Source organism: Lissotriton vulgaris, unplaced genomic scaffold (assembly GCF_964263255.1).
Source record: "Lissotriton vulgaris unplaced genomic scaffold, aLisVul1.2 SCAFFOLD_726, whole genome shotgun sequence".
In the NCBI taxonomy this organism is placed as follows: domain Eukaryota; kingdom Metazoa; phylum Chordata; class Amphibia; order Caudata; family Salamandridae; genus Lissotriton; species Lissotriton vulgaris.
In genome coordinates, this window is record NW_028243544.1 from 564,438 (window position 1) to 583,097 (window position 18,660).

General features: G+C 49.8%; 1 protein-coding gene across 5 annotated transcripts in view; it reads left to right on the forward strand.

Annotated features, from left to right (window-relative positions):
* Window positions 1-18,660, forward strand: part of SPTAN1 (spectrin alpha, non-erythrocytic 1) — a 365,414-nt gene that overhangs the window by 236,661 nt on the left and 110,093 nt on the right. For all 5 annotated transcript variants that reach the window (XM_086948611.1, XM_086948613.1, XM_086948610.1 and 2 more), the window contains 10 exons: window positions 3,295-3,439; window positions 3,698-3,879; window positions 5,097-5,196; window positions 5,316-5,513; window positions 5,603-5,749; window positions 5,987-6,090; window positions 6,993-7,155; window positions 14,659-14,790; window positions 15,672-15,809; window positions 16,570-16,674. In XM_086948611.1, coding sequence (XP_086804737.1) covers window positions 3,295-3,439; window positions 3,698-3,879; window positions 5,097-5,196; window positions 5,316-5,513; window positions 5,603-5,749; window positions 5,987-6,090; window positions 6,993-7,155; window positions 14,659-14,790; window positions 15,672-15,809; window positions 16,570-16,674 — 1,414 coding nt within the window. The remainder of the gene's footprint in view (window positions 1-3,294; window positions 3,440-3,697; window positions 3,880-5,096; window positions 5,197-5,315; window positions 5,514-5,602; window positions 5,750-5,986; window positions 6,091-6,992; window positions 7,156-14,658; window positions 14,791-15,671; window positions 15,810-16,569; window positions 16,675-18,660) is intronic.

The window sequence follows — 18,660 nt, forward strand, 5'->3', positions numbered from 1 at the left end:
GACGCGCAGCAGTCCCTGAGATGGTGGTGTTCAGCACAGAATCTCCTCAAGGGGGTTCAGTTCCACAAGGACATTCCCACTCAGACTATCGTGACGGATGCTTCTCTCCACGGCTGGTGCGCGCATTCCGGACAGTTACAGATCCAAGGAACGTGGTCCCCGACGGAGTCCACGTACCTCATCAATTTCCTGGAACTCAGAGCTGTTCACTTGGCACTGAAGGCCTTTCATCCGTCCTTCCAGACCGACTCCTTGCTTATACAGACGGACAATACGACCACAATGTATTACCTCAACAAGCAAGGGGGCTCGAGATCGCGCACACTGTCACAGGAAGCGCAGGCGATCTGGCACTGGCTGCTAGCCAGAGGACTGACGATAACGGCTACTCATCTGCCAGGTGTGCAGAATGCTCAGGCGGACGCATTCAGCAGGATGCTTCAAGAATACCACGAGTGGGTCATAAACGACGAGGTGCTCGCAGACATCTTCGCCAGGTGGGGCACTCCAGACGTAGATCTGTTTCCCACCGTCGAAAACAGAAAATGCCGATACTTCGCATCTCGGTATTAGCAGCAGGGGACGCTGGGGAATGCGTTATGGATCAGCTGGTGGAACAGCTTACGGTACGCTTTTCCACCCATTCCCCTGATTCTGGTGGTGCTCATCAAGCTGTCCCTGTCCAGGGCACGGATGATCCTCATCGCCCTGGAACGGCCCAGACAGTGGTGGTTCACTGACCTGCTTCACCGGTCTCTCCTGCCTCACCTACGACTGCTGTGTCGGCTGGACCTTCTCACGAAGTTCAGGGGGCAGATGGTGCACCCCAACCTCTCATCGTTGAGTTTGGCGGCATGGGTCCTGAAATAGTGCAATATGGCCACCTGAATCTTCCTGAGGATTGCATGGACATACTGAAGGAGGCGAAGAGGCCTTCCACTAGGACTTCTTATGCGTACAAGTGGAAGAGGTTCTGCATCTGGTGCACGTCTAAGATCCGACGACATGCAAGGAAGAGGTCATCCTTCCATACCTTTTGCATTTGGCTCAGGCTGGCCTTAATTTCCTTTCCATTAAAGTTCACCTAGCAGCATTAGCTGCGTACAGGAAATGCCCTTCACAGACATCCTTCTTCCAGATTCCTGAGATAAAGGATTTTTTGGAAGGATTGAAGAAAGTGTTCCCTCCTGTTCGGCGTCCTTCGCGGGAGCTGAATGTGGTGCTGTCCAGGCTGATGAAGGAACCTTTTGAACTTATTCATAAGGCGTCACTGCAGCACCTATCGTGGAAGGCGGCGTTCCTCGTGGCCATTACATCGGCCCACAGGGTGAGTGAGATTCAGGCATTGTGTTGTCAAGAACCTTATACTGTATTTCATGCTGCTAAGGTTGTTATGCGTACTCACCCTAAATTTCTTCCAAAGGTTATTTCTGATTTTCATGTCAACCAGACCATAACTTTGCCTACGTTTTTCCAGAACCCTTCCACTCCAGCGGAAAGGTCTCTTCATTCCCTGGATGTCAGAAGGGTACTGTAATTCTATCTGGATAAGACCAAGGATATTCGTCGGTCAGACCAATTGTTTGTCAACTATGGGTCGGTCAGGACTGGTCTTGCTACCTCTAAACAGTCCATCTCTAGGTGGATTGTGTCCTGCATCCAGTTGTGTTACCAAAAGGCTAATAAGACCTTAGGAGGTAAGCATAAGGCTCATTCCACCAGGGGCAAAGCGGCCACGACAGCTTTGCTCCGTAATTTTCCGATTGCAGAAATCTGCAAGGCGGCCACTTGGAAGTCGGTCCACACCTTTGCTAAGCATTACTGTCTGGACTCTGATGCCAGGACAGATGCTCAGGTTGGGCAGGCTTCGCTGCGAAATCTGTTCGCACAGTAGTGGTGTTATGTCTTTATCTCCACCGCCGCTTTGGTGTGGGGATGGGCTTGCCATTCTATTCTCTAGATTATGACTATACACAGAGATCCCCTACTACAGAAGGAGTAGTTTCTGTCCTGTAACTCCAGTTCTGTAGTAGGGGTATCTCTGTTATAGTCATAAGCGCCCGCCCTCCTAACCGGTGGAGAAAATGGTACTGTAATGTATGCTACAGGCCTTGCTTTATACACCTTCAAAAAGAACTGAAAGTAAAAGGACTTTGGCTGTGGATCCTGGGATACCGAGGGTCTCTGGAGAGTTACTTAAAGGCACGGTATCCCTTTTCCAGACACATAATGGCAGCCTATGGGGGCTTGTCTGTCCTTCCCTTCCTCTCTCTCATTCCAAGGATTTTGTGAAGGGGAAGTTTCTCTGTGAGTGAAACTTGTCAGATTGTGGTAAATGTGATATTGGTGGAATATCCTTTGCATTTCTACTTGAAGTACTGGACAGTGTGGCCTTGTAGGTAAAGGCTGCATTATTTGTCTTTAATTTGCTCTTAAGTGTCAATGCAGGATTGCACGGAAGACCGCTTAAGAGATTATTTTTGATCGCTCCGGGGTCCACGCACATGGGAGGGACTATTCACTAGATTATGACTATAACAGAGATACCCCTACTACAGAACTGGAGTTACAGGTAAGAATCTACTCCTGCTTCACTGTAGTGTCATAAATGAGAAATGCTCAGTTGACCTCGTCGATTCCTCCAAAAATGCTAAATGCCCAAGCTCTGCCTGGACCGCACACCCACAGTTTCTGGGCAGTGCACTATGGATGGTCTGGTTAGGATATTTACGTACGCCTTTCCTCCACTGTCTGATTTCAGTCATAGTATGTAAGATGAAGCAAACGCCCATGACTCATTTTAGTTGCCCCAACATGGGCGCGACAACCGTGGTATTCGATGCTACTTGAACTGAGATCCAAGATGTTTTCTCCTCTTTTAGTTAGTCACAATGCTCCATACACACTTGCTGTCCTGCTTCGCTCTACTTTCATTGCTTACTCGCTGGAGAAAACAATCCTGGTGGATCTTTATTCTGGTGCATTGTGGGCAAGGCAGGAGTCTCAAGGTCACTCAAAACAGAAGACGATTTCTAAGAAAGACTACTTGCAAACGTTCGGGCTGAGTTCTAAATGGCAGGAGTATGTGATCTACATCACAACACGCTACAAACTGAAGGTTACATAGTAACTTTTTCCTTTCTTGGGCAGTGGGTGCTGCAGATGGGTGGTTCCCATCTGAAGAGGCCGCAACATGAATCCTGCCGGACTCTTTAGGTTTTAGTGATAAGGAAGCAATGTGTCTGGATTCCATCAGTCGCTCATGTTTTACCTCCTTGTTTTATTTTCTTCCAGAGATGCTGATGAAACTAAGGAATGGATCGAGGAGAAGAACCAGGCCCTCAACACAGACAATTATGGGCATGATTTGGCCAGCGTCCAGGCTCTGCAACGGAAGCATGAGGGTTTTGAGCGCGACCTGGCAGCTCTAGGTGATAAGGTGAGATTCCCAGAGACCTGCCTCTGTTGCAGACCCTGACCCTTCTTCGCCCTTGTTGCCACCATGTGCAGTCCCAGGTCGCCTTTTTCCATGCTCGTTGACATTGAATCATAGAGGCGTCTTCTCAATGTGTTCTGCACTCTTCTTCCTCTCTTGCTGTCACTTGTGTATCCCCACAGTTGCATTTATTCCACCCTCTGCGCTATGCAGCAGCCTTTTTCTAATGTTCCAATTTTGTCCATCTCGCTCTTTCTCCAGGTAAATTCTCTTGGTGAGACTGCTGAACGCCTCATCCAGTCGCACCCAGAATCTGCAGAAGATATCCAGGAGAAGTGCACTGAGCTCAACCAGGCTTGGAGCAGCTTGGGGAAACGGGCTGACCAGCGTAAGGAGAAACTGGGCGACTCTCATGACCTTCAACGCTTCCTTAGCGATTCAAGGTACTGTCTGCTGGACGCCTCTGAGGCAGAGGTGGTGGAACTCTGGTGATAATGCCCTTTGATCTCATCTGTGTCCTCCGATCCTTATCGGTCGCTGCGTGTGCCGTCTGATCTCTGCCTCTGCCCACCAGTGTGACTGGCCATTGATCTTACCAGCGCCATTTGGTGCTTATGCTCTGTGCCCTTTGATCACTTCCTATACCCATCACTGTCATGGTGCCCATCAGTATGGTTGTGTCCATGGATTTCGCATGTGGCCATCTGTGTGATTTTGCTCTCTGATCCTACGTGTCTGTCCATGTACTAGTGCATTGTGCCCACACTCTGAGCTGCCCTGAGGTGTGCTTGTACCCTCACCCTGAGCTGCCCTGAGGTGTGCTTGTACCCTCACTCTGAGCTGCCCTGAGGTGTGCTTGTACCCACACTCTGAGCTGCCCTGAGGTGTGCTTGTACCCTCACTCTGAGCTGCCCTGAGGTGTGCTTGTGCCCACACATCTCTGGCATGGTATATTTTTTCCAGTGGGCTCTTTTAAAAGGGCCTTAAAACACCTAGATTTTAAGTCCTTGCAGCTTAAGACCAGTGCCTGGATACCTCCATGGAGGTATTGTGCAACTTGTAAGAGTAGCCATGCATGGTGCATCGGTGCTTTTCCCATGTCTACTATCACAGCAGGAGTATATGGGCCCCTCGTGCTACCTTGAGGTATGTTTGCTTTAATTTGTGCACTAAATCTAATTAAGCATTTTCTTTTTAAAGCAAAACTCACTGTGGTGTGGCTTGTTAGCCAGTTTTTTCTTTGGGACCATGTTCTTTTTCCTTACCCATCGGTAGCTTGGACCCTCTTCCGTTGAGGGATTCAGTGTCTTTAAGTTTGTGAGTTTGTTTTCCTGGAGCTTCACTGTTGCACAAGTCACTTTGTGCCACTGTGTATGTCTTTGTTGAAGATCAGACATCCACTTCAGTTTTCCAGGAAGGGACATTTTGAACATTTGCCTGCATTTTCCTGGGGATTTAGCTACTGCAAACTACATATGCTCTTTTTTCTGTTTCCCTTGTGCGCGTTGGCGTGCTGGAAGTGTTACTTCTGAGCATTTGATGAGTTCCTCCTGTACTTCAGCATGCTTGCAGAACTAGCCTCCCACTGTAATCACTCCTCACCCTTGAGAAACTTGTTTCTAATATTTTCTGTCCAATGTTTCCCTTCTACTCATGAAAGAGACCTCATGTCGTGGATCAATGGAATACGAGGGCTTGTGTCCTCCGATGAACTGGCCAAGGATGTGACGGGAGCCGAGGCTTTACTGGAAAGGCACCAGGTAGGGACCAGATAGAGACCCGCGAGCAGATGCAGGTCTAGATTGCACTGAACAGTTCATGGCTCCCTGGTTGGGGGTGCCCATTAGGTTCCACATCTGCTAATGGTTTTGTTCTTTAGGAACATCGCACGGAGATTGATGCCAGAGCTGGAACTTTCCAGGCCTTCGAGCAGTTCGGACAGCAGCTGCTGGCCCGCGGGCACTACGCCAGCCCCGAGATCAAGGAGAAGCTGGATGTGCTGGATCGCGAGAGAGCGAGCTTGGAGAAGGCCTGGGTGCAGCGCAGGATGATGCTGGACCAGTGCCTTGAGCTGCAGGTAGTGCCCTTGTGGTGTCTCAGCATTCCTTTCGTCTAGTCCCTTTACAAGACCTTCCATGACGCCAAGTCTGTTTTTGTTTCATGAAGCTCTTTAACAGGGACTGTGAGCAGGCAGAGAATTGGATGGCGGCACGAGAAGCCTTCCTGAACAGCGAGGACAAAGGCGACTCCCTGGACAGTGTTGAGGCGCTCATCAAGAAGCACGAAGACTTTGATAAAGCCATCAATGTCCAGGTAGGATCTGAGGGGTCCTTGGATCAGTTAAGATTGTAGGATACTTGGACTGGTTCGCTAGAGTTGGGCTTATTTAAACCTCTTTTAAATGCACGCAGTTGAGTTTCTTTTAAGTCCCTGTAAGGACTGCTTGGTGCTTGTTGGCAGGAGGGCCAGGACTGAGTTTGACTGAAGATAACTCGTAAATGAAAGGGGATGTTGGATTAAACTAACTAGGGATTTGTCTCTCTCGAACAGGAAGAGAAGATTGCTGCCCTTCAGTCTTTTGCTGATCAGCTGGTTTCTGCCGACCACTACGCAAAAGGAGACATTTCTGGCAGGTGCAATGAGGTGCTGGATCGGTGAGTGTTTGTGGCGCTGCTTGGACTCGCGCGCTGCAGAAGCTGCATTTATTTCCCTAAGCGCACCTTGCATGTCTATCCTGGGAGCTTGACATTTTTAGTAGCAAGGGTTTTCTGAAATTTTTATCATCCTTTTCCACAGTGTTCCCTCAAGATTAGTTTTGTTTTGGCTCATACTTCTTAAGCCAAGCATATCCCTATAAGTTCTGCCCGTTTGCCCCCCAAGTAGGCCTACAAGAAGAGTGTAACCCCCCCGTACCCCCTCCCGTCCTCTTCTTTCCCACCTTCACTGGCTTCCAGTGCAACAGCGGGTACATTTTAAACTCTGCTGCATCATGCATAAATGCATCTATGGGTCTGGTCCCAAATATCTGAAAGATATTTTTTTTCCCTACTCTCCCGGACGCACTCTACGCTCCAGCAACACTATGCTGCTATATGTACCTAAAGTCACCAGAGCGAGACAGGGTGGTCGAGCCCCCTCCCTTAAAGGTCCCTTGCTGTGGAATTCCCTCCCTCCCCAGCTAAGACAAACTCCCAACCTGTTTAACTTTAGGAAGAAACTAAAAACTTACTTGTTCACACAAGATTAACTTAGCCTTCCCTCTGTCACTCCTCAACTATAGTTTGTCTAACTCATACAGAAGCCACGCGCGGAGATACCCCTTCGGGGCTGATTCAGGCGCGTTACAAGACTATAAATAAATAAATAAATAAATAACCTTCCCCCGTCCCACTGCACGTTTTTCATGATCTTGAGTCATTCCCGCCCAGCACCCCATCATTGCCTTAAGGACTCCCCTATTGCAGCATAGTCTGCTCCACTGCTTTCTTGGTTGGTTCGTGCCATTAAGTGATAACGCATATACATGTAAGTCCTGTGTTGACTTGCTTGGCTGCAGGTGGCGCCGTCTGAAAGCGCAGATGATTGAGAAGCGGTCCAAGCTGGGCGAGTCACAGACCCTGCAGCAGTTCAGCCGTGATGTGGACGAGATCGAGGCCTGGATCAGTGAGAAGCTGCAGACCGCCAGTGATGAATCCTACAAAGACCCCACAAACATTCAAGTAGGTGGCCATTGGGTTGGTACTAAGGCTGGTATGTGTTGAGAACTAGAACCGCCCATCATTCCCAGCTGTATCTCCCACAGGGTAGCAAAAGACACCTAAACGCCCTTCTCCAAAAGAGCTCTTGTCACCATTACTGCCTGGCCATACTTCAGCTGGCCAGCAGAAGGCATGCCCGTAGCCTAGGCGCATGTGTCTTCAGCCCCAAAATTGTACCTCTGCGTTTACCTTTTAGGATGACTGGAGGGCGGCTACAGGGAGGTTATCCTGTAGCCCCTCTAGGACCCATGCCATGTTCTACAGGTGAATTTGATCTTCTTCTTCTGCATCATCCTGTTGCCTTGTTTTGTGCGAGTTTCAGATGGTATGGTTCAGTTCATGAACCTGCCAAGCTGTGTCGAGGTGATGAACTTTCCCAATCTGTGTCTGCCGGGTGTATGCTTTATGTATGCATTAAAGCATTTGCTTGATGTTTGCAGTCGGGGCTACAGTTGAAATGCCTACATTCAGTGCTTGAGAACATTCTGACTGTGTGGGTTTGTACACTCTGCCTTGTCCATCAGCCTCCAGTACAGCTGTGCCCAAGCTCCGGGGTCCTGCAGGCAGGTTGTGCACACACTGTCTTTAGGTGTACCATACAGTGCAGCTGTTTACACCCCCTGCTGCGTAGGAGCTTGCGTTTTGAGCTGTGCCGTGCCTGTAGAGAGGTACTTACCCACATGCCTCAGTGTGCTCTTCCATTTGCTTTGCCCTTTGAATTAGCAGCATTTGTGAACACCACCGGTTTAGGAAAGTGCCCCTTTTTGCATTGTTAGCCCCCCACTTTACGCTTGACATCTGATGCAGCCTGACTTGATGTTCCCTGGGTCCCTGCCAATCAGGTTCCCAGTGCCTGTGTTCTTTCCCAAGACTGTACCTTTGTACCCACAATTGGCACCTCTCTGGCCACATGTCAGCCCCTTGCAAAAGGTAGCAGGGATACCAAGGGCACAGTGAACAGGGAAGGCCCTCAAGGGCTGCAGCACTTATTGTGCCACCCTTAGAGGTCCTGTACTTGTATTGTATTGTATGGCACACTTATAAAGCGCAGCTGTCACCCAACGGGCATCCTGGCGCTGTGATCTTTCATGGCCTGAACACAAAACATTACTTTAACAGCCGTCTACAGTATCCTTGGGAAGAGGTGAGTTTTTAATCCCTTTTTAAAAGAGGAAAGGTCTCCCAAGCTTCTAAGAGACAGTGGTAATGCATTCCATAGCTTGGATGCCGTGTAGCCAAAAGAGCGGCCCCCCATCCGTATCCTCCGGATCTTGGGAACTACCACTAGGTAGGCTGAGGCGGAGCGAAGAGATCTAGTAGGGGTGTACCAGGAGAACATCTCCTGCAAAGAAATCGGTCCCAGACCTTGAAGAGCCCGAAAAACCAAGCACAGAGCTTTGAATTCGACACGTTGGGGAATAGGCAGCCAATGAAGATCCTTAAGTGCTGTTGAAGAAGAGTCAAGGCGCCGGCGGGAGAGTGCCAGCTTAGCGGCAAAATTCTGCACCCACTGCAGTTTGCCCAACAAGGTAACTGGGGCCCCCAGGAGCAGTGCGATGCAGGATTCGAGTCTGTTTAAGATGATACTACGCACTACTTCTGGTCTGGCATGGGCCGGGAGCAAGGGAAGGATCTTCCGCAGGGTGCGCAGCAGCACCATGCAGGTGGACACTGTTTTGTTTACGAAACCATCCAGTTGTAAATTGGGTTCCATCGGCACTCCCAGGTTTCGAACGGAGACTGCCGCCGCTACCGTGCCCTGAAAGGAAGAGGGCCAGAAGTCTTGCTGTAAAGGTAGAGGAATACGGTCTGCCAAGCAGTGCAGCACCTCAGTTTTAGAGCTGTTGAACTGTAAAGAATTGTTACCCAGCCATTCCGCCGTAGTGACCATACAATGATGGAAAGTCTCCTGTGACACTGCATTCTTACCCTCAAAGGAGAAGATAAGTTGTGTGTTGTCTGCGTAGTTGGTGACTGCAATGCCAAAAGATTTAATTAGCTTGATCAGGGGGCGGAGGTAGAGGTTAAAAAGAATGGGACTGACGGCCGAGCCCTGAGGTACGCCCTGCCCAACCCTTTTGATGGTAGACTTGAAGGGAGAAAGGGCAACTACCTGATGTCTGTTGGTAAGTTATGAGACCAGCTAGTCCAGGGCCATGCCCGACACTCCAGCCTCCTCCAATCTCCTGATCAGGATGGCATGGCTGACAGTGTCGAACGCTGCCGACATGTCGAGCAGCACTAAAAATGCCACTCGACCTTGGTCGGCACGCGAACCACGCTAACGACTTAACGTTAACGACTAACACACAAACACACTGCCTCTGCAGGCTGAGTGTTTTGGTGCAGAACAAAGTGAAGAGTCGACATGGAACACATCCCCGTGACCATGCCTACAACCCAATGTCCTGGCATAGGTCAGCCACTCCTCTAGCTGGGTGCACTATACCAGTGGTGGGGGTACAGGTGCATGAGCCCTATACCCTACAGTGTGTAAGCCAATTCTTAGACATTGTAAGTTGTAGAAAAGCCATGAAGAGTATATGGTTTGGGAGGTTGTCATTACAAACTCCACAGCACCATAATGGCTGCACTGAAGACTGGGAAGCCTGGTAACAAACTATTCAGCCCATTAAACCCACACTGACGCCAGTGTGGGATTTTATGTAAAAAGCACTCAGAGAGCATCTTAGAGATGCCCCCTGAAACTACCAGTCCTGGTGTGGTTGCTAAATGGCTGCCCGCCATTTGCCACCACCAGACCGGTTTCTGGACCCCTTGGTAGAGATCCTCTACTCTCTGGGTCCAGAAACACAGCCCATCCTAGGCAGAGGTGTCATGACTTCTCCCCAGGATGGGCTGTGTCCACGAAGGGGAAGTTTCAAAGGCCTGCCGCCTTTGGACGCTGTCCCTGCCTTTTGCTGCCTCCAGCAAATGGCTCCCACTGGTTCTGCCCCCAACTTTGGGCGGGAGAATCGGCAGGAAATCCAGGCTATGAAGAGATGTGTGTCCACCTTTGCCAACCCCACTCCACAGGTGGGGGATGTGAGGTGAAGCATACATCTGAGTCCCCTCCATCTTGAAGATGAGGGGACTCAGCCAATTAGGAAGAGGCTCATGCCCACCTCCCACTGGAAGGTGGCATAATATGGTGTGTACCCATCCCAAGGAAGGGACCTGCACACACCTTTACCCCCCCTAAATCTAGTATTTAGGGGCACCCCTGAACCTTGCCTCTTCAAATTCAATGTGACAAGAAGGATCAAAGAGACGTGCTGCAGAAGAGGACGACGACAGCGGCTTTGGCCACAGCCCTACGGACCTGTCTCCTGCTCTGAACTCCTACGAGCTAAACTCTCTGTCCTGCATCCAGCAGCCTCCAAGAACCCCGGAGATCTGCCCTGCCTTCACAAAGAACTCCTATCTCCCGTGGACACCGGATTTGTCCAGTACCGACCCAACCCAAGCCAAGGACTCCCTATCTGGCCAGATCCGCGAGTTCTCACCACTCTGCACCTGGGGCCCACGGCCCGAGCCAAGTGGCCCAACACCCCAGCGAGGTCCCTCCGGTGATCCTGAGTGGAGTACCCGCGTTAGGAGACCTCCACCGCCCTGCACTTCGAAACCTGCAACCTCAATTTGAAGGGTCCCCCCAACTGCGACTGGAACCGGTGAGAAGAATCCGACTTGAAAGGACACCCCTGCATCTGCAGCTCCTGTGACCTGAGGGGCCCGACCAATGGTGTCCTGGTGTCTAGCAACTCTTCAACTTCATCCTCCAATCGTTGGTTCCCTTCATCCAGTCTTCTGGCTCCAGTCTGCAGTCTCTGTGACCATCCTTCATTGAAAAGCATTGGGCTCCCGATACTTCCTGAGCACCCTGCACCTGGCTGCCCCTGCGCTGCTGGTAGTGTGGTTAATCCTTGGAGCTTGGCTCCTGAGACGGTGGCCTGCCCCTGAGCAGTCCCCAACCAAGATGCAACCTATCCCCATTGGCTATTATTGGCACTCTGCCCCTGAGCAGTCCCAGTGCTGCTGGAGGTGCCCCTTGAGTGCTAACCTGAACCTTGGTTCTAGCCCTCAAAAACTCCTGTCCCAAAACCCATTAACTCACCTTTAACTTAACGCTGCGTTTTTCCCATAGGTCTGAATAGTGTTTTTTTTTCTCAAAGAATTCTAAGTGTTGAACTGTCTTGTACTGCACAAACAGTAATCTATTGCTTGCACAATAGTTAACCTGCTCACAAATGTCCTCTGTTGTGTCAACTGTGTGGGGAGTACGTATCATACCAAACCAGAACTGTCATCTAAAAGCACTTACCTGCATTTTTTAACCGTTTTCCCAACTGCAAAAAGTTATCTAAATGTTTCTGCAAATCCAGCTTATTGAAAGTCACATTGTATGAAGAGTTTAACTTAATTGCTACTAAGTAAATCTTGGTTCTAGAAATAAAAATAATAAAATAACTTCTTATACAAACAATTGGTCTGGATTCAGTCTGAGTGTGTGACATTTCTTGCCCGAGTGTGTACAAGTGCCTAACACTACACTACCCTCTGAGAAGCCTAACTGCTCACCCACACTACCACAAAGAGCTGCTAGTACTTACCTAATGTAACCCTGCTATACCTCTGGGGACTCCCTGGACTCGGTGCACACTGTACCTTACTATGGTATAGTATATACCGAGCTGGCTTCCTACAAGGATCCTGGAGGTTCAGTACACATCGAAGAGCTCCGTGACCAGCAGTGAGGCTGCGTAGACCACTTGGACCTCAGAGGTCCTGATCCAGGAGAAAATACTCCTCCAAGGGCTTCTGTTGTGCAGCATTGTGGATGCCACAGCCTGCGCACTGAGGATGTGCCACAGCCTGCAGCCTGAGGATGTGTGCGCACTGAGGATGCGACAGCCTGCAGCTTGAGGCTGTGTGCGCACTGAGGATCCACAGCCTGCAGCCTGAGTATGTGTGCGCACTGAGGATGCCACAGCCTGCAGCTTGAGGCTGTGTGCGCACTGAGGATGCCACATCCTGCAGCTTGAGGCTGTGTGCGCACTGAGGATGCCACAGCCTGCAGCTTGAGGCTGTGTGCGCACTGAGGATGCCACATCCTGCAGCTTGAGGCTGTGTGCGCACTGAGGATGCCACATCCTGCAGCTTGAGGCTGTGTGCGCACTGAGGATGCCACAGCTTGAGGCTGTGTGCGCACTGAGAATGCCACAGCTTGAGGCTGTGTGCACTGTGGATGCCACAGCCTGCGGATTGAGGCTGCGTGCGCACTGAGGATGCCACAGCCTGCAGCCTGAGGCTGTGTGCGCACTGTGGATGCCACAGCCTGCAGCTTGAGGCTGTGTGCGCACTGAGGATGCCACAGCCTACAGCTTGAGGCTGTGTGCGCACTGAGGATGCCACAGCCTGCAGCTTGAGGCTGTGTGCGCACTGAGGATGCCACAGCCTACAGCTTGAGGCTGTGTGCGCACTGAGGATGCCACATCCTGCAGCTTGAGGATGTGTGCGCACTGAGGATGCCGCAGCCTGCAGCTTGAGGCTGTGTGCGCACTGAGGATGCCACAGCCTGCAGCTTGAGGCTGTGTGCGCACTGAGGATGCCACAGCCTGCAGCCTGAGGCTGTGTGCGCACTGAGGATGCCACAGCCTGCAGCCTGAGGCTGTGTGCGCACTGAGGATGCCACTGCCTGCAGCTTGAGGCTGTGTGCGCACTGAGGATGCCACAGCCTGCAGCCTGAGGCTGTGTGCACTGAGGATGCCACTGCCTGCGGCTTGAGGCTGTGTGCGCACTGAGGATGCCACTGCCTGCGGCTTGAGGCTGTGTGCACACTGAGGATGCCACAGCCTGCAGCTTGAGGCTGTGTGCGCACTGAGGATGCCACTGCCTGCGGCTTGAGGCTGTGTGCGCACTGAGGATGCCACAGCCTGCAGCCTGAGGCTGTGTACACACTGAGGATGCCGCAGCCTGCAGCTTGAGGTTGTGTGCGCACTGAGGATGCCACAGCCTGCAGCTTGAGGCTGTGTGCACACTGAGGATGCCACAGCCTACAGCTTGAGGTTGTGTGCGCACTGAGGATGCCGCAGCCTGCAGCTTGAGGTTGTGTGCGCACTGAGGATGCCACAGCCTGCAGCCTGAGGCTGTGTGCGCACTGTGGATGCCACAGCCTGCAGCTTGAGGTTGTGTGCGCACTGAGGATGCCACAGCCTGCAGCTTGAGGCTGTGTGCGCACTGAGGATGCCACAGCCTGCAGCTTGAGGCTGTGTGCGCACTGAGGATGCCACAGCTTGAGGCTGTGCACTGTGGATGCCACAACCTGCAGCTTGAGGCTGTCTGTACATCTATAGTGGAGGTATGCAGACCGGAAGTTTGACCTTTCAAACGTAGTCTTCTGTAAAATGTTGGTGTTTGAATGGCTGTCTTCGTACAATTCCCTGTCTTACACACTTTCAGAAGAAACATACTGAATTCATTTTCTTGATCTGTTTTATAGCTTTCCAAACTGCTGGTAAGTTGAGCTGTTAATTACACAACTGTGTAATGTGTTCCACGTGTGTAGAATAAGTGTGGCCGCACGTCTGGTCCTGTCCTGTTTCAAGCTCCATCATTCGTCTGTCTGTTCATTCTTTTTCTAACCCATCATTGCCTTCCATCCAGGTTCTGCTCGTCCCCAGTGTCCACGTCTGGCTTTTGTTATATAGTGGTTTCTTTCTTAATTGTAATTGGTGTTTGGGCGAGTTCTGCATGGTGTGGTTTCACCTGAGGACAGAGATTGGAGTAATGCGAACTCTCAGGCAATGAGCGAGAGGGATCACTTTGTCTGCTCCTGCCTTCCGGGGCCTCATGACTAAAAGGGGGTCAGAGGGAAGCACTGAAGGGTCTACATACCTGCTGGGAGCCACCTACACAAAGCTTCAAGCACACCTTGTGGTGCATGGGGGTGACTGTCCTGATCTTCTTTGAGTTATTGATGGAGTGAAGATGAAACTTGGGTGGAGGACTTTAAGGGTGTATGTTTGTGGGGGTGCAGGGTCTGTTCAGAGTTGCATTGGATGTGGAAGGCATGTCTTGTTGCTATGCATTGGGTTGAGCAGCTGGTAACACACCATGCAGAACAGTTCATGGCAGCGTTGTTTTTTGTCCTGTAGTTAGCTCTCCTTTTTGAGGCGACACTTCTCCATCCTTGTAAGCACCCATTGTGGTCTACCCTCTGTAAAGTGTTTGTCTTGTGGCTCATGTACATTGTATTCTCAAGTAAAACCCTCACCCCCAGCCCAAATCCTCTTTCCATTCCCTTCCCTAATATTTACCGACACTTCCTTTTCTCTTGGAGACTTAACTCCAAACACAACCCTACCCAAACAGCAGGAGTGCGAGTAGTGTGCACACATCTGACCTTCAACTCTCTGCCTCTCTTGAACCCTTGTCTGGCTAACATTCTCTTGTTACTTCTGTCAGAGTAAACATCAGAAGCATCAGGCCTTCGAGGCAGAGCTGCATGCCAATGCAGACCGAATCCGTGGTGTCATCGACATGGGCAACTCCTTGATTGAGCGCGGGGCGTGTGCTGGCAGCGAAGATGCCGTGCAGGTACGTAGCTTTGTTGAGAGTTCTGTGGGAGTTAGTTGGCTCCTGCCATAATGGTGTCTGTTTGCTGCCATTCTTACTGTCAATGTAGCTTCGGGCACACAGTTTGCTCTGCTTGAGGTGAATACTGGATTCTTTGTTGCAGTGCAACTTGTGTACCCTTGGTGTGGTTTCTAGGTGGACAGTTTGCGCCTCGGAAACCTCACGACAGCCTACTTGCATGAATAAGTGTCGGGTCCACTTTGGTCAACACTAGCTGCATTGTTGGGGCTGCCGGGTCCTGGGATTATGAGCGCCCAAGTTATATGGGTTTTTTCTCCTGTTGCTTTTGTTGCAGCTCTAGGGCCATCGTTGTTTCACACGAATTGACTCCTGCTTCTATTTTCTCAAGGAACATCTGGGTCGTGGAATACTCCAAATTTGGGGAGGGCCTGGCTTGACAAAATGCAGCTGTCTGCAGGACCTGTTACCTAAGCTTTGGCACCTGTAGACTGATCTTTAGCTCTGCGCAGAGGATTGTTTCGCTCTCACATTAGACCATTGGCTGTTTTATGTATTATATTGCATTCTGGTCAGTACTTACATTACAGTAAATGACTATTTTACATTTCTGTAGTACTCTGAATCAACACACCTTCATTTTTTATCCCATAGATGCATTGTACATGTAAAACAATTGTTTTATTTTATTTGTTTAACCTGCTGCAGGCTTTAAAAAAAAAGTGTTTACAATATGCAAACAGAACTTTTTTTCTTTGCCAGTGGCTGAGCCTTGGATGGCATAGGGAGCGTAACTTTAGTTTAGACATTGCTGATTACTGATTACTTTTGCTCTGTACAGTGCTGATGACTCCAGCCATTTACACTCTTCCTTACCCCCACAGGTGCGTCTGGCTGCCTTGGCCGACCAGTGGCAGTTCCTGGTGCAGAAGTCTGCGGAGAAGAGTCAGAAACTAAAGGAAGCCAACAAACAGCAGAACTTCAACACTGGCATCAAGGATTTTGACTTCTGGCTCTCGGAGGTACGTATCGGACACCGGCGCTGTAAAAGGTCTGTTCAAGACAAATATCTCTCCTATTAGTAACTAGATGTGTGGGACTGTGGAGGGAAAGCCTGGTCAGCGTTAAAACTTTTGGAAAACAGTTCAGCAAGAAATCAGATACACTTCATCATTTTCTCATACACAGCGAGAGTGTGGCTGAATGAAAATATTTGAACTCCTAACAGATCTAACACATTCCGAGTTGGCTGGTTCTACAGCTCCAGAGCTGATTGATTCCCAAAGAGAGGTTGGCCTACAAACCTTGATTGGTCAGATTCTTGTGGATGGGATTGGGGGGGGGAAGGGGGGGAGAAATCAGGCTGATTCCTCAAGAAGGAGTTGGGGTTGGGCAGGCTTGGGGAGGTGGTCGGTGTTTGAGATGGAAGGTTGAGCTGCGGATTGCTCTTGATGAAGGGGGAGGGCTATAGCTGCGGATCAAGCACAACGGCTCTTTTACTCAGACTGGAGTGATGGCTAGGGCGCGGCTTTCTCTTGGGCACGTGATATTGATGTAGTGCCCTTGGGACCTAGTTGTACATGTGTGCATAACCTTGTATGGGTCGACTTTGCCACATCTCAGCATTTCTAGTTTATTTGTAATGATTTTTTAAATGTCTCTCCCACAAGTCTTACTTGATTATCGCAGATATTTGGATTTGGAGCATGATTTAAAGTGTTTCCCTTCTCGCCACATGCGTCTCGGTGGTTTCCTGACACTGGTTTGTTATGCCGCTTGCAGGTGGATGCTCTGCTGGCATCAGAGGATTATGGGAAGGATCTGGCGTCTGTTAATAACCTGCTCAAGAAACACCAGTTGCTGGAAGCGGATATCTCTGCCCATGAGGTAAGACCGTCGTGACTCTGCCACCTTGTCTCAAAGGAATGGTGTGCAGAACACCTGGGGGGAGCGTCTGCAACAGCCAGGGAATGGTTTGGGGTTCGTGAAGTGTCTTGCTGCTGGGGAAAGGCATGCTTGAAGCGCTGGCTGAGGTATCAAAAGCCAGTATTAGAATACCAACATTTTAACATAATATACAGAGTTGGGAACTTCCTCCGGAAACGTATCCATTTCTCAGTACTTCTATAATCTTGTGGCATATACGGGCTCCTTAAGTTCACTAGCAGAGAAAGCCGCAGGAGCCTCCACTCCAGCACAGTTTCTGCATGTTTTACTGCTTCTCCCTCACGACTTCCACTCACTGTGCCGTTCTGGTCATTGTCTGGCGGAACACCTCCCGGGGGTGGAGCTCTTACGCAGGAAGGATGCGTCAACAAGTCTAGGAACATGAACTTCACCCTCAAGGCCTCCAAAGGTACTTATGCAGTGAGGAAAACTCCCATGACCTATACCCTATCCCAGGAGGTTCAGGACATTCATTCGTAGCTATTTCATGTTCACAAGGTAAGTCTGCCATAAACATCTATATGCAAAACGGGGATAGCTCCTTTCTTTTTTGCATTTGTATGGTGAAGGTGTTCATGAGGGACTCCTAAGGTTATACCCCAGGAACACCTCTTGCACCTGCTTGGAACCTTAATGTGGTAGTTCTCACCTAGTTCATGTACTTTGCACTACCTTTCATGGAAAGTGGCTTTTCTTGTAGCAATAACTTCACTTCGGCACATCTGCGAACTGCACGCTCTTCCTGTTGTAGAGCCATTCCCACAAGTTCACAGAGACAGAATGGTCCTTCGAATGAACCACAATTTTTACCCTAAGATGGTATCTCCATTTAATGTGAATGTCCATGGAGCTGACCATATCCTTTCCACAATCTCCATTTGTAGCAGAAAGGCCACTGCGCAGCTCACATGTAAAACCTGCATTCATATATTATATTGCTAGGGCTAAATCTATTTGGAAGATCAATCCTCTTTTTGTGGCCTTTGCTAAACTCTATAAAGATCGGTCTATTTAAAAAGCAGGCGTTGAAAGGGGGATTGTTAAATACATCCAGACTTGCTATGCAGAGGTTATTAGTGTATTGTCTCCATACCTTCGAGGTAAAAGGGTAAAAAGGGTGCCATAACGGCTGTCTAGGGTTACCTCCCATTAGCTGATATTAGCAGAGCTGCTTCTTTGTCGGCGCCATCCACTTTCACAAAACACTACTGCGTACTCCTATTAGTTTGTCAATAACCTTTGTTTGACCAAACTGTATTAAAAACTTTGTTACAAACATCTGCATCATCTGCTCGTTCGCCACCGCAAGGAGGAGACTGATTTACAGTTGATGCTACAGCCACATATGTTGCAAACTAAATAAAGTTTTGCAGCATTAATCCTTTTCAGGATTCACATGCTGTGTATCTGTTCCGCCTTCTAGTAGTTGGGTCCGGAATAGTGTTTTTTTTTTGTATGTGGGCTGTCGACCACCATTTATTGAGGAGTCCATCACTTGTGTGATGTCATATGGCCCCCTGGAAGTTCCTTGCGTTGCCGCCATCTTTAGAATCTTTTTTTCTGTTGGCTCCGGAAGCACTCCGGAGGAGCTCTGAAGACAAGGATCAGCAGAGAAGAGCGGGAAAAAAGGGCACCAAAAGTCTCCAGAGGACACGTGGAACATCGAAGCTGGGGGGCACAGTTGCTGGAGGACATGTGGCCAGAGAATGCAGAGGAGAGGGACAGGTAAGTGATATGGAGAACACCCCTTTTACCTTAAGTCCAAACAGCCACCACAGATTCACACAGAGGAATCCACACGAGGTCTGTAACCTGTGGCTTTCAATTAATCACAACGCCGAAGACTGCGAGACCTGCACTGAAATCCTAACGAAGACCTTTGAGGACAGACTGAATCAGCTACTGGCACGTCACACCATGGCTGCC